The 16,663-nt window shown below is 72.9% G+C and overlaps 2 protein-coding genes across 2 annotated transcripts; both read left to right on the top strand.

Moving 5' to 3' along the window:
• Positions 1-2,236: 2,236 nt before the first annotated feature.
• Positions 2,237-3,514, top strand: AURANDRAFT_29630 (hypothetical protein; the record flags this gene model as incomplete). Its single annotated transcript, XM_009040886.1, has 1 exon — positions 2,237-3,514. The coding sequence occupies one exon, from the start codon at positions 2,237-2,239 to the stop codon at positions 3,512-3,514; it is 1,278 nt and encodes a 425-aa protein (XP_009039134.1).
• Positions 3,515-15,027: 11,513 nt separating this feature from the next.
• Positions 15,028-15,546, top strand: AURANDRAFT_6947 (hypothetical protein; the record flags this gene model as incomplete). Its single annotated transcript, XM_009040887.1, has 1 exon — positions 15,028-15,546. A coding segment is annotated over one exon (519 nt), but the record flags the coding sequence as incomplete, so codon positions are not given.
• Positions 15,547-16,663: the final 1,117 nt, after the last annotated feature.

Below are 16,663 nucleotides of genomic sequence, written 5' to 3'. Positions count from 1 at the left end.
AGCGTCTAGGAACCCTCCGCGGACGTAAGATTCGCCCCGGGCGCTATATTCCATATAGCGGACCCGTTTTTCGGCTCGCGACCCCGCGGCGGAGGAGAACCGGCGCGTCTCCGACGAAGTCCTCGTCGCCGCGGTCCGGAGGCACGCGGAAGCCGTCGACGCGGACCTCGCGACCGGTCTGCTGGCCTTTGCGGCGTGGCTCGGCGCCTCGGAGTCGTGCGAGGCGCTCGTCGCGCTCGGCGCGCGCGCGTCGCTCGCCGGGCGCGCGTCGCCGGCGCCGCTGAACCGCACGGCGCTCCACGTCGCCGCCGCGCGGGGCGCGGTCCGCGCGCTCCGCGCGCTCCGCGCGCCCGAGTTAGCGGAGGCGCGGGACGCCTGGGGGCGGACCGCGGCGGACATCGCGGCGCTCCAGGCCCCGGGCGACGACGACTGCGGCATCGCGTCGCTCGACTTCTCGGACCTCGCGGAGGGCGGCCTCGAGCCGTACATTTTCGCGGGCGCGCCCGTCGTCGTGCGGGGCGAGGCCGCGGACTGGGCGACGGACGCGTGGGCGCCCGCGGCGCTCGCGACGCGGGACGATTTTGCCGTGGCGCCGCACCCCATCCCGCACGGCGAACGCAGCTTCGGCATCCCGGCGCCGCGCGGCCCGCGGACGCTCGGCGCGTTCGTCCGCTCGTGGGCGGAGCCCTCGTCGTCGTCCCCGCCGGACTACGTCTTCGACACCGGCGCCGCCGCGGCGATCCTGCTCGGCGAAACCGACGTCGCGACGCGGCTCCTCGAGCTGCTGCGACCGACGGACCGCGTCGACGGGCTCCTCGACCGCCACCCGGCGCGCCTCCACGCGGGCGCGGCGCGCGACGTCGTCCAGGTCTACGCGGGTCCGGCCGGCGCGGGCGCGCCCTTCCACTACCACGAGCACGCGCTCAACGTCCTGACCCACGGCGCGAAGACCTGGTGGCTCCTCCCGCCGTCCGACGCGGTCTACTCCGTCGCGCACCCGGCGACCTGGGCGCGCGAGCCGGCCGACGCGCGCCGGTGCGTCCAGCGCGCCGGGGACGTCCTCTACGTCCCCGCGAACTGGGCACACGCCGTCCGCAACGACGAGCCGAGCGTCGGCGCGGCCTTCGAGTTCGCCGACGCCTACATCTCGTTCAGCAACACGCGGCGCGTCTTCCAATACTAACGGTTACCGGCGAAGCCGCGCTTCTTCTTCTTCGGCCTCTTGGCGGTCGGCGGCGGCGCGTGTTCGACGATGTTGCCCGTGCCGAGGAAGTGGGCGAGCGCGGCGAACTCGCGGCCGTAGTTCTCCGCGGCCAGCAGGGTCATGGCGACGTACTCGGTCGCGTCCGCGCGGAGCGCGTCGGCGATGTCGGACGGGTGGTCCGACCGCAGCGGCGCGCCGAGCCACGCGTCGTAACCGAATGTCACGAGGATCTCGTCGCCGGCCGCGACGTCCTCCGTCAGCACGAGGCCCATCAACGGCACGCACAGCGGGACAAGGACTCCGCTCCGCGCCGCGCGCGAGGCGGCGAGGTAGCGCAGCACCGCGTCGTCGTCGGCGGCAGCGCATTCGGCGCCGTCATTGGCGACGTGGCCGAGCCAGCCGGCGTCGCGGCGCGCCGGATTCGCGGACACGTGGAACCGCTCGGAGCCCGCGGGCACCGCGGACGTGACGAGGCCCGGCGGGTAGACCCAATGCAGGCGACGACCCGACGCCTCCATGTCGGCGTCGAGCGCGAAGCCGTCGCCGCTCGCGTCGACGGTGAGATCGGGGGCGTAGAGCGTCGCGAGCGTTCCCGCGGGCAGGTCCGCGGCGGCGAAGAGGCCGTCGCCGCGAACCTCGCAGCGCTGCGCGAGCGTTGCCAAACCGCCGCCGATGCCCGCCGCCACGGCCGGCCACTCGCGCGCGCAGAGCGCCGCGCCGGCCTGCAGCCACTGCAGGCTCTTCTGCTCCTTCTCCGGCGCTTTTTTCGCGCGCGCGCCGCCGCGCAGGGCCAGTGCCGAGATTGGTGTGCAAAAGAGCGTCACTAGAAGCATTTTAAGGACGCATGGCCGCCGCATCGATGGTCTCCAGGACGGCAACCTGGCGCTCGCCATCGCAGAATTTGCTGTCTTCCGCGAGGTGTTGCCCGTCTTCGACACCCGCGCGCACGCCGACGCAGCCGCCCGAGGACCCCCTTTCGCACCGCGCCGCGACCGCTAGGAACCCCTTTCACACCGCCCTTTGACCGACACGATGTTGTCCCGTCTCGCCGCCCGCCAGCTCGTCGCTCGCGCGGCCCCGCGCGCGAGTCGCACGCTCAGCGCGCTCCCGGAAGATGCCGAAGGTCACGGCGGCGTGTCCTTCGAGCTCACGGACGAGCAGAAGGCCTTCCAATTGATGGCGCGCCAGGTCGCCAAGGAGGTCATCGCGCCCGCGGCGGCGGAGCTCGACCGGACCATGGCCTTCCCCGACGAGATCTTCAACGAGCTCTGGGAGATGGGCCTCGTCAACGCCCACATCCCCGAGGCCTACGGCGGCATCGGCCTCCACACGCTCGACGGCTGCGTCATCCAGGAGGAGCTCGCGTGGGGCTGCAGCGGCGTGTCGACGGCCGTCGAGGCCAACACGCTGGCCCAGATGCCCGTCATCCTCGCGGGCGACGAGCGGCAGAAGAAGGAGTACCTCGGCCGCATGACCGAGGCCCCGCTCAAGTGCGCCTACGGCGTGTCCGAGGCCGGCGCGGGCAGCGACGTCGCGGGCATCCAGACGCGGGCCGTGAGGAAGGGCGACGACTACGTCATCAACGGGTCCAAGCTCTGGATCACGAACGGCGGCGTCGCGCAGTCGAGCGGCGACGGCGGCTGGTACTTCGTGCTCGCGGTCACGGACCCCGACGCGTCCGTGGGCCGGAAGATGACGGGCTTCGTCGTCGACGCGAACACGCCGGGCATCGACGTCGGCGACAAGCTCGTCAACATGGGCCAGCGCTGCTCCGACACGCGGCCCCTCTTCTTCGAGGACGTCGTCGTGCCCGCGGCGAACGTGCTCGGGTCCGAGGGCGCGGGCTTCAAGATCGCCATGGGCGCCTTCGACAACACGCGGCCGCCCGTCGCCGCGGGCGCCGTCGGCGTCGCGCGCCGCGCGACGGACGAGGCCCTGGCCTACGCCAAGGAGCGCAAGACCATGGGCTCGCCCATCGCGGGGCACCAGTCCATCGCATTCATGCTCGCGGACATGGCCACGGGCATCGAGGCCGCGCGGCTCCTGACGCACAAGTCCGCGGCGCTCATCGACTCCGGCGTGAGCAACACCATGGTCGCGTCCATGGCCAAGGCCTTCGCCGCGGAGCACTGCAACAAGGTCGTCTCCGACGCGGTCCAGATCTTCGGCGGCGCGGGCTTCAACACGGAGTACCCCGTCGAGAAGCTCATGCGCGACGCCAAGATCTACCAGCTCTACGAGGGCACGACGCAGATCCAGAAGCTCATCATCTCCCGCCACATCCTCAACATGGACAACCTCGACCCCTGAGTGCTGTCGCCCCGGCGTCCTCCCCGTAAGGGACGCGCCTTCGTGCGAAGCTTAGACAGAAGCGCTCCCGTTTTCGCGCGCCCCGACGTGCGGGCCGGGACCCAGACACGCACCTCGAGGAGGACGAGCTCGAGGCCGCGCTTGCGGACCACGCGTCGGTCTTCCGCAAGTACACGAACACGTCGCGGTCTCGCAACGCGCACGGCAACGCGTCTTTTCCCAAACTTGACTTCAAGGTTGAAGGCGCTCCACAACTTGAGTGCTAGCACATGGTGCGTCGTACTATCGGAGGCGCAGCAAGCATGGCCCCACGCGGGATCCGCTGCTGCGCAGCAGCTGCTGCTGCTCGCGACCTCGGCGATCGCCGAAGCCGTGACGTACGCCTCCATCGAAGCGCAGCACGCGGCGACCGCCGCGACGCTGCAGCCGTCGCCCGACGCCGGCCGGGCCCTGGGCCAGATCGGCGTCGCGCGCGTCGACGGCGTCGTCGACGCATCCCGCTGCGCCGCGCTGCGCACGCGCATCTACGACCTCCTCGCGACGCTCGACGACGACGACGGCCCGCGCGACCGGCGCTTCGTCGCCGGCACGCGGCTGCGATTGGGAGACGCGATGCGAGCGACGTTCGCGGGGCCCCGGAGCGACGTGCTCCTGCCCTGCGAGGACGCGACCGTCTGGCACGTCCTGAGCGAGGCGCTCGCCGCGCTCCTGCCGAGCTGCGAGGCCGCCGCGCGCGAGCTCCTCGGCGCGGCCGACGGCGACGAGCTCGAGGTCGTCGAGCTGGGGGGATTGACGGCGTCGCTCGGCGCGACGCACCAGCACCTCCACAGCGACTGGGCCGAGGGCAACGGCAAGCTCCCGCCGCGCATCGTCTGCTTCGTCGCGCTCCAGGACGTGGGCGCCACCGACGAGGGCGGCACGGTGTTCCTCGGCCGCGACGGCGCGGCCTACACGTCCGCGCCGCTGAAAGCGGGCGACTGCGTGCTCTACGACGCGAGCCTCGAGCACTACGGCGCGGCCAAGTCCGCGGGGCCCGAGCACCGCGCGCTGCTCTACTACTCGCTGGGCGTCGCGCCCGCCGACGACGCCGCGAAGGCCGCGGCGGAGGACGCGCCCAAAGGCTTCCGCGCGGCGCCCCGGCTCCGCGCGCGGCCGATCGTCGCGCGGCGGCCGTCGAAGCTGCTCGCCCTGGAGAACATCGCCATCCTCGAGCGCGGCGCGGGCCTCGCCGTGGGCCCCGTCCGCGTCGACTGCGACTCCTGCGGCGGCTTCGGCGTCTACGCGGCGCGCGATTTGGAGAACGGCGAGGAGCTCGCGCGGGTGCCCATGGCCTCCGTGCTCGGCGCGACGCGGGCCGCGGCGGCGCTGGGGCCCGAGGCCGAGGCGTTCCTCGCGGCGGAGGCGCGCGCGGGCCGGGGCAAGGACGCGCAGGCGGTCCTCGTCGCCGCGGCGCTCGCCAAGGCGTACGCGTCGGACGAACCCGAGGGCCCCTTCGTCCCCTGGGCGGCCCACGCGGCGACGCTGCCCTGGGGGCGGCCGGGCGACGTCTCCGACTCGCTCGCGGCCCACCCGACGCTCGCGGCGTGGCGCGGCGAGGCCCCCGACGCGGACGACCAGCTCCGCGCCGTCGTCGCCGAGCTCGACGCCGCGGTGACCTACGTCGCGGCCCTCGGCGGCGTCGGCGACGGCGACATAGCGCGGCGGGCCGTGCTCCTCGTGCTGACGCGCGCCTTCGACCTGAGCCATCTCGAGGCGTCGCTCGACGTGGCTCTCGTGCCCTTCGCGGACCTCTTCAACCACCCGTCCGCGTCGGCCATGCGGCGGAACCCGAAGCTGCTCAACGTGAAGATCACGGGCGCCGCGGTCCAGTCCACGCGCCAGGGCGACGACCTCGTCGTCCGCGCGCCCAAGGCCGCCGTGCTCCACGCGGGCGACGAGCTCTTCAACTGGTACTCGAACGCGGGCTTCGGCGCGGACGGCGCCGACGCCTGGCGGCGGAGCGAGAACGCCTTCCTCTACCAGTACGGCTTCAGCCCCTGGACCTAGGCGTAAGGCGAGACCTCGCGGGTTCGTTCGGCGGCATATCGGCCGCGCGTTCGTGCGAATTCGGGGTCCCTTGCGCGGCGCGAAGCGGCGGCCAGGTCCGCTCAGAGGAGGACCGCGGCGGCCGCGGCCGCGGCGGCGGCGGCGAGCGCGAGGCCCGCGCGCGCGCCGCCGTCCTGGACGTCGGACGACGCCGTCACCTCCGCGGACATGGAGTCGACGGTGACGGCGGCAAAGGCCGCGGACTCGCCCTCGGCCGCGGCCGCGGTCTGCACGTACGTCTCCATCTCCGACGTCGTCACCGCGTCGAGCGCGTCGACGAGGTCGTCGCCCTCGTCCGCGTCCTCGACGTCGATCTCGTAGGTCACGACGACGGACGCGCTCAGCCTGCGGCGCCGCGCGGCGGCGATGGTCACGCTGACCAGGGCCTCGTCGACGCCCGCGGCGGCCGCGATGGCCGCGACGAAGACCTCGGGCGCCGCGACGGCGTCCTCGTAGGTGATGCCGTCGAAGGAGAGCTCGCCGGCGACGACGTAGTCGACGGCGCCGACGGCGTCGCAGTCCCAGGTGCCGTCGCAGCCGTAGGCGTCGGCGACCGTCGCGAACATGCACTCGTTCATCGCGACCTCGTCGGCCGCGCACGCTTCGCAGGCCGGGTCCAGCGCGCAGACCTCCGGAAACGCCGCGGCGACGTCGGAGCAGGACGCGGGCCCCGGGCCGTCGTCGTCGTCGTCGTCGTCCATCGCGTCGTCGCCCCAGCAGCTCTCCTCCTCCATGACGCAGATGAAGTAGGTCGCGAGCGTCGTCTCGAGGCACTCCGAGTCCAACTCCGCCAGGAAGTCGTCCGCGTCCCCCGAGTTGCCGTAGGCCCCGTCCGCGTCCCCCGAGTTGCCGTAGGCGTAGCCGCCGTCCGACCCGTAGGAGTAGGAGTAGGACGACCCGTCGTCGTCGAGGAACAGGCTGTTCGTGCCCGTCTGGCTGAAGCCGGAGATGTCGTCGGTCGAGTAGCACTCCGGGTACGCGACGCACGCGGACGTGTCGAGGTCCCCGAAGCCGAGCGCCGTGTAGTAGGTGATGGTCGCGTCGTCGGACGCGCAGAGGCCCGTGCAGTCGCTGAAGAGGACGATGATGCTGCCGCCGCCGTCCGCGCAGGTGAGGCAGTCGAGCGCGCCGAGCGAACCCGCGGCGCCGTAGGCGCAACTCGCGCACTCGTCCGGCGGGTAGGCGACGACGACGTCGTCGTCGAGCAGGTCCGGCGAGCCGCACGTCGTCTGTACGTTGGCCGCGCAGTCCGCGTCGTCCGTGGACGTGTCGAGGCCGCCGAGGCGCGACGCGCGCGCCCTCGAGGCCGCGGCCGCCTTGGCCTCGCGGGACGGCGCGGGCGCGGCGTGGGCCGCCGCGAAGTCGGACAGCGTCAGTTTGCCATGGGCCTCGAGCCGCTCGTGGAGCAGCGGGTGCGCCGTGGGCACGAGGCGCTTCGGCTGCGAACCGGGGCGGGCTGCCCCCCGCGCCCAGGGCCTTGGAGAGCGCCTTCGGCAGCGGCTTGCCCAACGCCTGGAGCTTCGCGCGGGCCTCGTCAAGCTGGCTCGCCGGGTCGCGAGCGGCCTGGGCAGCGGCGACGAGCGAGAGGGCGAGGTGAAGCAGCATCATCGTCTGTTTCTCGAGGAACAAAAGCGCGGCGTTCAGTGAACGAAACTCTTGCTATAAAAGAGCTGAGATGTTGAATATATCAAGTGAGTGAATTTCAGTCGTGTGTAATTGTGCGGCTGGGCTGGGCTGGGCGCCTCGAAGCAGCGCCGTGTGCGGCCAGGGCACCGCGCTCAAGCCACGAGTGCACGCCGAGGCCGCGGCAACAACCGCCGCCGCCGCGATGGTCGCCGCCGTCGAGGCCATCCGCGCCTTCGCGCTCCCGCGGCGGAGCCCGGCGAAGCGGCTGCCCGACGACGTCCTGCGCTACGTCGCGTCCTTCGTCGGCAGTTTGCCCGACGTCGACGAGGCCGTGCGGCTCAACCGCCCCGCGCTGCGCGCCATCTTGGCCCGGCGGCTGCGGAAGCACGTCCCCGCGAAGCTGTCGCTGAGCGCGCTCATCCGGCTGCTGCTGCCGCTGACGCACCCGGCGCTCGACGAGTCCGAGCGCCGGAGCCTCTACTGCGCCGCGCTCGCGCGGCGGGACCTGTCGAGACGGTACGACTGCACCCTGCAGGCGTCGCTCAGGGCCGTTCGCTACACGATCGCGACCTGCGACGCCGCGGACGTGTCGCGCGCCGCGCGGCTGCAGCACGAGCTCCGGCGGCTCGAGGACGCGCGCGCGTAGGACTAGCGCACATGGCATGGTGCTTACGGCGTCCTTGGTCACCAGCCCGGGTGCCGCTTCCGCGCCGCGGGCGCCTTCTTCGCGAGCATCATGGCGCCGATGGACACCGGCGCGGGCCCCGGCGGCGCCTGGACGACGGCGAGCAGGCCGACCTGCGCCGGGCCCGGCGGCGGCGGCGGCGGCGCGCCGGGGACGACCTTGCGCGTGCGCGCGTGGAGGTCCTGGAGCGCCGCGAACTTGGGCGGCACGTAGAGCGCGCGCTTCGCGCGCGTCAGGGCCACGTGCCACGCGTGGATCTCCTCCTTCTTGACGAACTTCGACGGCGCGCCGTGGTCGTCGACGAGCGCCGCGAAGTCGTCGCCGACGACGACGACGTCGAACTCGAGGCCCTTGGTCTTGTGGGACGTCGCGAAGGTCACCGTCGGCGCGGCGCGCGCGGCGTTCGCGCCGCGGAGCGACGCCGTGAGCCGCGGCGTGCGCTCGCGCCACTTCTGCACCGCGTCGGCGGCGCCGCGCACGTTGACGTCGACGAGGGACCCGCGCGCGCCGGCGGCGTCCTCCTCCTCCGCGGCCCGGAGCAGGTCCGCGAAGGAGCGCCACTTGGCCACGGCCGGCGGCGCGCCGGGCCGCCGCGCCGCGTTGGCGAAGAGCGCGAAGACGTCGTCGACGACCTGGAGGTAGGCGAGCACGCCCTGGGCGCCGCCGTCGGCGCCGAAGTCGAGGCGCACGTCCCGCGGCGCCGGCGCGTCGCCCGCGGCCTCGCCCGCGAGGGGCGGGACGAGGCCGACGACCTTGGCCGCGGCGTCGACGATGCCCTTGTTCGACCGGCAGATGAACGCGAAGGGCGGCGCGGGCAGGCCCGACTCCTCCCAGCGCGCGACCGCGCCGTCCGGCGGGCCGCAGCCGACGACGGGCTCGAAGCGGAACGTGCGGTCGTAGTGCGCCTTCACCGAGAGCATGCGGTTCGCCTCGCGCGCGATGGCCGGACCGAAGCGGAAGGACCGCCGGAGCTCGAACGCCTCGTCCGCGTGGCCGCTGACTTTCGTGTCCCGCAGGGACTTGTCGCTCGCGCCCCGGAAGAGGTAGATGGCCTGCGCCGGGTCTCCCACGAGCACGCACGTCGTCGGGCCGCGGCTCCGCTGGCACTCGATGATCGCCAGGGCGCAGTCGTCGAGGTCCTGGGCCTCGTCGACGAAGAGCACGTGCGGCGGCGCCGCCGCGCTGCCGCCGCCCCAGGCCATGGTCTCGTCGGGCCGCGCGCGGAGCCGGAGGAGCGCCTTCTTCGCCATGACCTCCTGCGTGCACGCGAGGTCCGCCCGGTCCGGGTCCGACGCGGCGGCCCAGAGCGTCTTCGCCCAGCGCGCGAGGAAGGGCCGGAGCGCGCCGCACTGGGGGCCGTAGCGGCCGCAGAAGTCCGCGTCCGCGCGCTGCACGTCGTCCGGCACGTGGCGCCCGAGCACGTCGTCGTCCGCGGACCGGCAGTACTCGACGGCGACGCGCCAGGCCTTGGCCGCGAGGTCCCGCCGGTCCGCGCGGAGCTTCAGGCCCCAGTCCCGCGCCGTGTCGCCGCGCTTCCGCGACCGCAACGCGTCGAGGCGGCACTTGGCCACGTTGTCGAGCTCCGGGTCGAGGAGCGCGGCGACGTCCTCCATGGTCTGCGGCAGCCGCGGCGGGCACTCGAGGCGCCGCCGGCCGTCGCGCGCCTCGCCGCGCTGGACGTAGGCGAGGAGCGCGCTGTGCATCGTCCGCGCGTCGACGCCGCACCGGCCCGTCCGCGGGCCGAAGCGCGCGCCCGCGTCCTCGGCCGAGGCCTTGGAGAAGGTCCAGTAGGCGATGCGCAGCCAGGGGTCGCCGCCCTTGGCGGACGACGCCGTGAGGCCCCGCGCGAGCGCCGTCAGCGTCGTCGTCTTGCCCGTGCCGGCGTGCGCGATGACGCGGACGCGGCGGCCCCGCGCGGCCGACGCCCAGCTCGCGGGCCGCCACTCGGCGACGGCGCGCTGGTCGCTCGTGAGGTCCGGGATCTTCGCGACGTTCGCGGCCGCCTCCTCGGACAGCCGCGCGGCGCAGCGCGCGTGGCCCCAGGCGCCCTTCGGCGTCCGCCCGAGGAGCTCGCCGATCTCGACCCACTCGCCGCAGGGGCACCGCGACCGCCGCGTCGCCGGGAAGCCGCCCGGTCGTTGCTGCGGCGGGTCCGCGGGCTTCGTCGGGGGCGGCGGCGGCTTCGCGGCCGCGGGCGCGGGCGCGGGCGCGGGCGGCGGCTTCGCGGTCGCGGGCGGCGCGTCGTCCAGGAGCTCGTCGATGATCGCGTCGGCCGCGGACGCGCGCCGCGACGGCGCCGTCAGCGAGCTCATCGTGCTCGCGACGGTGGCTGGCTTCTTGTTGTCCTCGGACGACGCCATCGCGTCGACCGCGGGCGCGGGCGTCGGCCGCGGCGTGGCGGCGGCCTTCGCGCGCTTCGGCGCGTCGGCGCTCCTCGCGTTCGCGGCAGAGCCGCCCTGGAGCTTCTTCTTCTTCCTCACGCTCTTCGCGATCGGCTCGTCGCTATCGGACGAGCTCGACTCGACCACGACGCGCCGCCGCCGCGGCTTTGGAACGCAAGCCAGCTCATCGTCGCTGTCGCTTGCCGACGGCGCGGACCGACGCGTGCCCGTCAAGCATCCGGCGAACTTGTAGGGCGCGGACATCACCGACGCCGTTGCGCGCGCGCACGACGGTGTGGGCGTCCACAACTGCGGCTCTGGAACGATCCCGCGGCCGCCTGGGCGCCCAGCAGTGGCAGCACGGCCAAGCCTTGGCAAGTCCGCGCGTCGTTGGAGCCGCCGACAGCCAAGCCTCCTGAAGCCAGGCCGCCTACAGCCAGGCTACAGCCGCCCACCGGTCTAGCCCACCGGTAGGCCTGCCACGACAATCGTGCTTAGGGTCTTACGTAGGTCTTACGAGCCGCGACCTGCGTGACTAGAGCCACTGCAGATTCGCGTCCATGTCGAAGAAGTGCTTCTTTGCGAAGTCATAGCCGCCGGGCTTGATGTAGCCGACGCGGACGCGGAGGTCCGGCCGCGCCTTTGCCTTCGGAATCGCCGCCTCGGCGACGGCCTTGGCGACATCGATGCCGCCGTGCGTGCGGCTCCCGTGCTCGTTGCCGTTCTGCCCGTACGCATGCCGCTCTCCGAGAATCAAGTCGAGCTTCATGCTGTGCCGCGGAGCCCCGGGCGACTTGGACACGTCACCGATGAGCGCGGCGATGACCGACGGAGCGACGTGCCCGGGCTCGCGAGGGCCGGCAAGCTCGACATTCCTCAATCGCAGCTCACGAAGAAGAGCGTTGCTCGGGCAGGCCTGCAGGAAGGCACGCACGGCAGCAATGTTGGAGGAGGAGGCCCGCGAGGTCTCAAAGGCCACATCGAGGCTCTCGAGCTTGGGGCACGACGCCGTGATAGTCTGTGCGAGCGCGAAGGCTCGCGCAACGAGCGCGTCATCCGATTCTTCCACAGTGTAATTTTGCGCTCGGCATCGGATGGCCAATCGTTTCACGGCGATGTACGATGAGATGACGGAGGCGTCGAGGTCCAGCCGCGTGCGGAGCTCCGATATCTCCGGGAAGTGGCGCTGGACCGTGCTGAAGACGTCGGCGGGCCGGAAGACGCCGTATCCATAAGAGGAACTGTCGGCCTCGATCGTGAGCGACTCGAGGGCCGCCGCGCCGCCGCCCCGCGCTTTCCGAAGCTCCTCGTTGACGGCGTCGATGGCGGCCACGGCCCGCGCGGGGATCGTGAGCTTCGCGAGGCGCGGGCAGGAGGCGAGGATAGTACTGATGCAGCCCCAGTCGACGCCCCCGTTGTGGACGCCGACGCGCAGCTCCCGCAGGCCGGATCCGAAGAGCTTCGCGCACGCTTTGTAGAACGTGATCTTGAAGACCTTTCCGCGGATCGAGAGTTCGCGGAGCTGGTCCGGGGGCACGCGGAGGTTCCGGAGAAGCTGCGACCAGTCCGCGGCGCCGATGCCGTGCTTGTTGGAGGTGGAATCCTGGACGTCCAGGCTCACGAGATTCGTCAGCGGAGGCAGGACGCGCGCCGGCCCGACGAGCTTGTTCAGAGTCCGCGGGGAAACGGTTCGGATACGCGTTCCGCCCCCGGGATTTCCCGGGAGTTCCCACGACGACACCTGGCGCGTGCGGAATTGCAGCGCCGGCCAAAACGTCGGGTCCTTGCGCAGCGCGAGCCACCCCTTGCAGGAGGACATGGACTCGAGGCGCTCGTGCGGCTCGAGCCGGAGCAGGACGTCGAGGAGCAGCGTCTCGTTCAGCTTGTCGAACGCGCCCGTGCCGCCGACGGTCAGCGTCGACGTCTCGGCGACCCGCGGCTTGGCCGGCGCGCGCGCCGCGGTCAGCTCGGCGACGACGCGCTGCTCTAATTTCGGGTCGTTCTCTACCAATTTCTCGAGCAGGTCTTCGAGGTCGCCCCGAGAGGCGGCGCGCACGGCGTCCATGGCGGAGGTCTTGCACAGTGTCTTGCGGGTTCGTTTCGACATCAGGAACGAAGGCGGGGGCGGCGTGAAAGGCGGGGGCGGCGACGGCGGCGTGAAAGGCGGGGGCGGCGACGGCGGCGTGAAAGGCGGGGGCGGCGACGGCGGCGTGAAAGGCGGGGGCGCGTGAGGCGGTTGCTCGATTTTTTGACTCGGCGCTCGCCTCAGCTCGCCGATTCGAGCCCTCCCACCCCTCTCCGACGGAAGAGACCCGCCCTCCTATCGGAACGCGTATTCCGGCACCTCCGGGACGGTCGGTGCGCGCTCGTCGCCGTGGCGCCCCTCGGGGAAGAGGAGCGCCTCCCAGGCCCCGGCCGCCGTCGCGTTCCACGCGCGGTCCGCGGCGGCGACGCGGTCCGCCGCGGCGGCGAGGTGGCGGAGCGCCGCGCCGCGCGCTTTCGGGTCCCGGCAGCCGAGGCTGAAGGCGACGACGAGGTCCACGGGGAGCGTCGCGTAGGCGGCCTCGCAGTCGTTGACGCCGAAGCCCAGGAGGACGTCGTCGGGCGTCTCGCCGTGCGTGAGCGACGTCACGAACTGGACGAGGTCGCAGCGCTTCGCGTCGTCGGGCGCCGCGGGGAAGCAGAAGGCCGGCGACTGGGCGACCTTGGCGTAGGGCGGCGTCGCGTTGTAGAGGAGGAAGTAGTGGAGGTACGTGTTGTAGGACATCGTCTTCGCGATTTCCCGGTAGCCGTTGACGCTCGCCTCGCCGTGGGTGATGCGCCGCTCGGGCCCGTGGTCGTGGCCCACGGCGAGGAGGAGGCCGCGTTTGTGGAGGAGGAGCGGGTTCACGTTGTTGTGGAGCCAGTGGAAGCGGCCCGCGGAGAGGCCCTTCCGGAAGCGGTTCCCCAAAACCCGGCAGCCGTCGCGCGTCGCGTTCCGGCAGCCCGCGACGGCGGCGGAAAGAGTCGGCTCCAGGCGGGGCGCGTCGCGCCCGAGGAAGGTCACGAAGGCCAGCGTCGCGCGGCGCGCGCCCGGCGGTCTCAAGGGCGCGACGCCGACGTTGCGGACGCGCGTCGCCACGGGCACGCCGAGCGCCGGGTCGTCGAAGAAGGCCGCCGGCGCCGCCTCGAAGGACGCGAGGAGCCGGCCGTCGTCGCCCAGGCCCAGGACGAGCTCGTAGACGCCGAAGCGCTGCGCGACGACGTCTTTTAAAGCGGGCTCCGGAGTGAGCACGGCCGTCGCGACGACTTTCCCGCGGAACGCGAGGAGCCGCACGTCCTCGGCGTGCCACTCGGCGTCGCGCCGCCGCGTCGCGTTGGCGTAGCCCGCGACGGCGAGCACGCAGAGGTCCGCGTCGAGCACGAGCACCGACGAGTGGCGCCGGAGGTCCAAAGCGCCGTCCGTGCGCTCGGCCATCTCCGCGTAGCCCAGCAAGTAGCACTGGGCGTAGCTGTGGCGCACGGTGGCCACGTAGGTCGCGTTGCCGTAGAAACGCCGGAGCTTGCCGGCGACGGCCGCCGGGAGCCGCGCGATCGACGGGTTGCACGCCGCGTAGCCCCCGAGGCTCGCGGCCGCGAGCCGCTTCACGTCGACGGGCAGGGGCAGCGCGCCGTATTTGCTCGCCGTGAAGCGCGCGTTGCGGTAGCGGCCCGCGACGGGCAACGCCTCGCGGCGGCCCGCGCGCTTCCGGTACGCGTAGTTGGCCCGGAAGCAGTGGCGCCGCGTCTTCGCGCTCGCGAACGCGGCCCAGACGCCGCGCTCGCAGGCGACGACGTTCGGCCGGTCGCGGACGCGGGCGGCGCGCTCGGAAACCGCCGTGGGCGCGGGCGACGGCGCGGGCGACGGCGCGCCGGACGGCGGCGATGACGACGGCCCGAGCGTCGGATGCGAGGTCGGCCGCGTGGGCGCGTGGCTCGGCTTGCCCGTGACCGGCGCGGCCGTCGGCCGCGGCGTCGGCGCCACCGTCGGCCTGCCCGTGGCCGGCGCCGGCGTCGGTTTTGGGGTCGGGTCGCTCGACGGCCGCGGCGTGAACTGCCAGGGCTTGTCGCGCCGCAGCTCCATCTCGCGCTTCCGCCACTCGCGCTGCTTCTCGCGGAAGCTCATCTTTTTTATTGGTTGTGGGTCTTGCGCGCGCAGGAGCGCGACGACGAGCGGCCACATACGCCGCATCGCGTTCGCGCTAGGGCTGCCCCATATTGCGAGTTTGCGGCTATTATATACACTGCAAGTTGACCCCCGGCCAAAAAGTGAGGGTTAGTCTTGGGAGGCCTCGGCGAGCGAGCATCGACTGTGGGCGAGGACATCGACCGCAATGCGCAGCGTCCGACGTGTGGCGGCGCGCGCCCACGAGAGGGCCCTGACGGTGGTTCCACGGCGACAGACGTGCGGGTACGACGACGCGTGTGAACGACGGGCTTACGCGGTGTCGGGGGTCACTCCCTGGCGACGCGGCAGCTCCACGTCCTGCGCGGCGGAGGCTCCCACGCGCAAGTCGCAGCGGGCCCGCCGGAGGTGCCGGGGACGGCGGCGGAGACGGGGCTGACGACGCAGCGACACACGGGACGCGGCGTTTCGACGCCAGCTCTTCTGATGCCGCCGCGCCGCCACCGCCGCCGCCGTCGTCGACGCAGAGAGAGCCGCTCGACGCGCGCGCCCCCACGCCGGTCCCCGACCCGCCCCCTTCGCGTAGGCAAAGATGTCGTCCCTCTCGCTCCAGAAGCGGTTGGCCGCGTCCGTGCTCAAGGCGGGCAAGAACCGCGTGTGGATGGACCCCAACGAGACGAACGAGATCTCGATGGCGAACTCGCGCCAGAACATCCGCAAGCTCATCAAGGACGGCTTCGTCATCCGCAAGCCCGTCGTCGTGCACTCGCGGAGCCGCTGCCAGCGCCACCTCGACGCGAAGCGCAAGGGCCGCCACACGGGCCTCGGCAAGCGCAAGGGTACGGCGAACGCGCGCATGCCCATGAAGGTCCTCTGGATGCGGCGCCAGCGCGTGCTCCGCCGCCTGCTCCGCAAGTACCGCGAGGCGAAGAAGATCGACCACCACCTCTACCACGACCTCTACATGCGCGCCAAGGGCAACCAGTTCAAGAACAAGCGCGTGCTCATGGAGTCGATCCACAAGCTCAAGGGCGAGAAGGCGCGCGAGAAGGCGCTCGCCGACCAGGCCGAGGCCCGCAAGTCCAAGGCCAAGCTCAAGACCGAGCGCAAGGCCGCCGCCAAGGCCGCGGCGACGCCCGCGCCCGCGGCGGAGTCGTCCTAGGCGGCCCCACCTCGGCCCGGTGGCGTCCCCGCGGTGGGAGCCCGGGCCACCTTCGCTTCGGCACCCTAAAAACAAAAAACCAACTCGGCAGCACTGGCGGGTGCGCGCAAACAACGCCGAGAGACGACGACGTCACACACACGCCTCTAGGCGCCTAGGGCGACCGGGGCGACCGCCGGGTCGGGCTCCCCGGGGACGGGCTCCGGGAGCCCGGCCGCCGCGCGGTCCGCTTCGCGGTCGTGAGCTGGAAGCGCTTCGTGTGGAGCCCGATCTTCGCGAGCCCCCCGGAGCACTCCATGGCGACGAGCATGCGGTCGACGGCGTGCGCGACGGTGTGGGGCGGGTCCGCGAGGTCGTCGGGAGGAGCCGCGTGGAGCGCCAGCCGGGCCAGGACGTTCGCGAACTGGTCGCGGTCGAGGGCGTTGGCGTCCGGGTCGACGCGCCCGACGTCCGTGCGCATGCGCTTGCTGTGGAGCACGTCGTGCGCGAGCTGCATGAGGTACGCGTACGACGCCAACGCCGGCGCGACGCCGAAGTCGCGCGTGAGCGCCCAGAGCCGCTCGAGGGGCAGGCAGAGCGACAGCACGGCGTGGGGCCGCGACTTGAGGCGCGCGGTCCCGGCGAGGGCGAGGGGCTTGGCCGCGTGCCACCGGGGCCGCGCGCGGCCGTTGGGGAGCTTCGCGTCCGACGACCGCGCCGGCGCGGCCACGGAATAGTGGCTGAAGACGGCGTCGAGGGCCGCCGAGTTGCCGTTCTCCAGCGCGATGATGGCCTCGCGGAGGCGCGACGCCTCGCGCGACGCGCGCACGGGCGCGAGCGCGAGCGTCGCGGCCCACTCCGAGAACGCGAAGCCGACGGCGTGGCGCCGGAGGAACTCGCGCCGGTGCCGCTCGAGCACGGCGACGGCCAGGCGGCTCGCGCGCCGCCGCGTCGTCCGGTTGCGCTTCTTGAGCTCGCGGTTCACGGCCGTCGCGCGCTCGAGGTGCGCGGCGGCGGCGAACGTCACGGCCTCGGCCCACTCGTTCGGCGACGCGGCCCCGTTCGCGCCGTTGGCCTTCGGCGACGG

The sequence above is a fragment of the Aureococcus anophagefferens genome (assembly GCF_000186865.1).
Source record: "Aureococcus anophagefferens unplaced genomic scaffold AURANscaffold_17, whole genome shotgun sequence".
Taxonomy (NCBI): domain Eukaryota; class Pelagophyceae; order Pelagomonadales; family Pelagomonadaceae; genus Aureococcus; species Aureococcus anophagefferens.
Note: the sequence above shows the minus strand (reverse complement) of the source record. Positions and strands in the feature narration are given on the sequence as shown.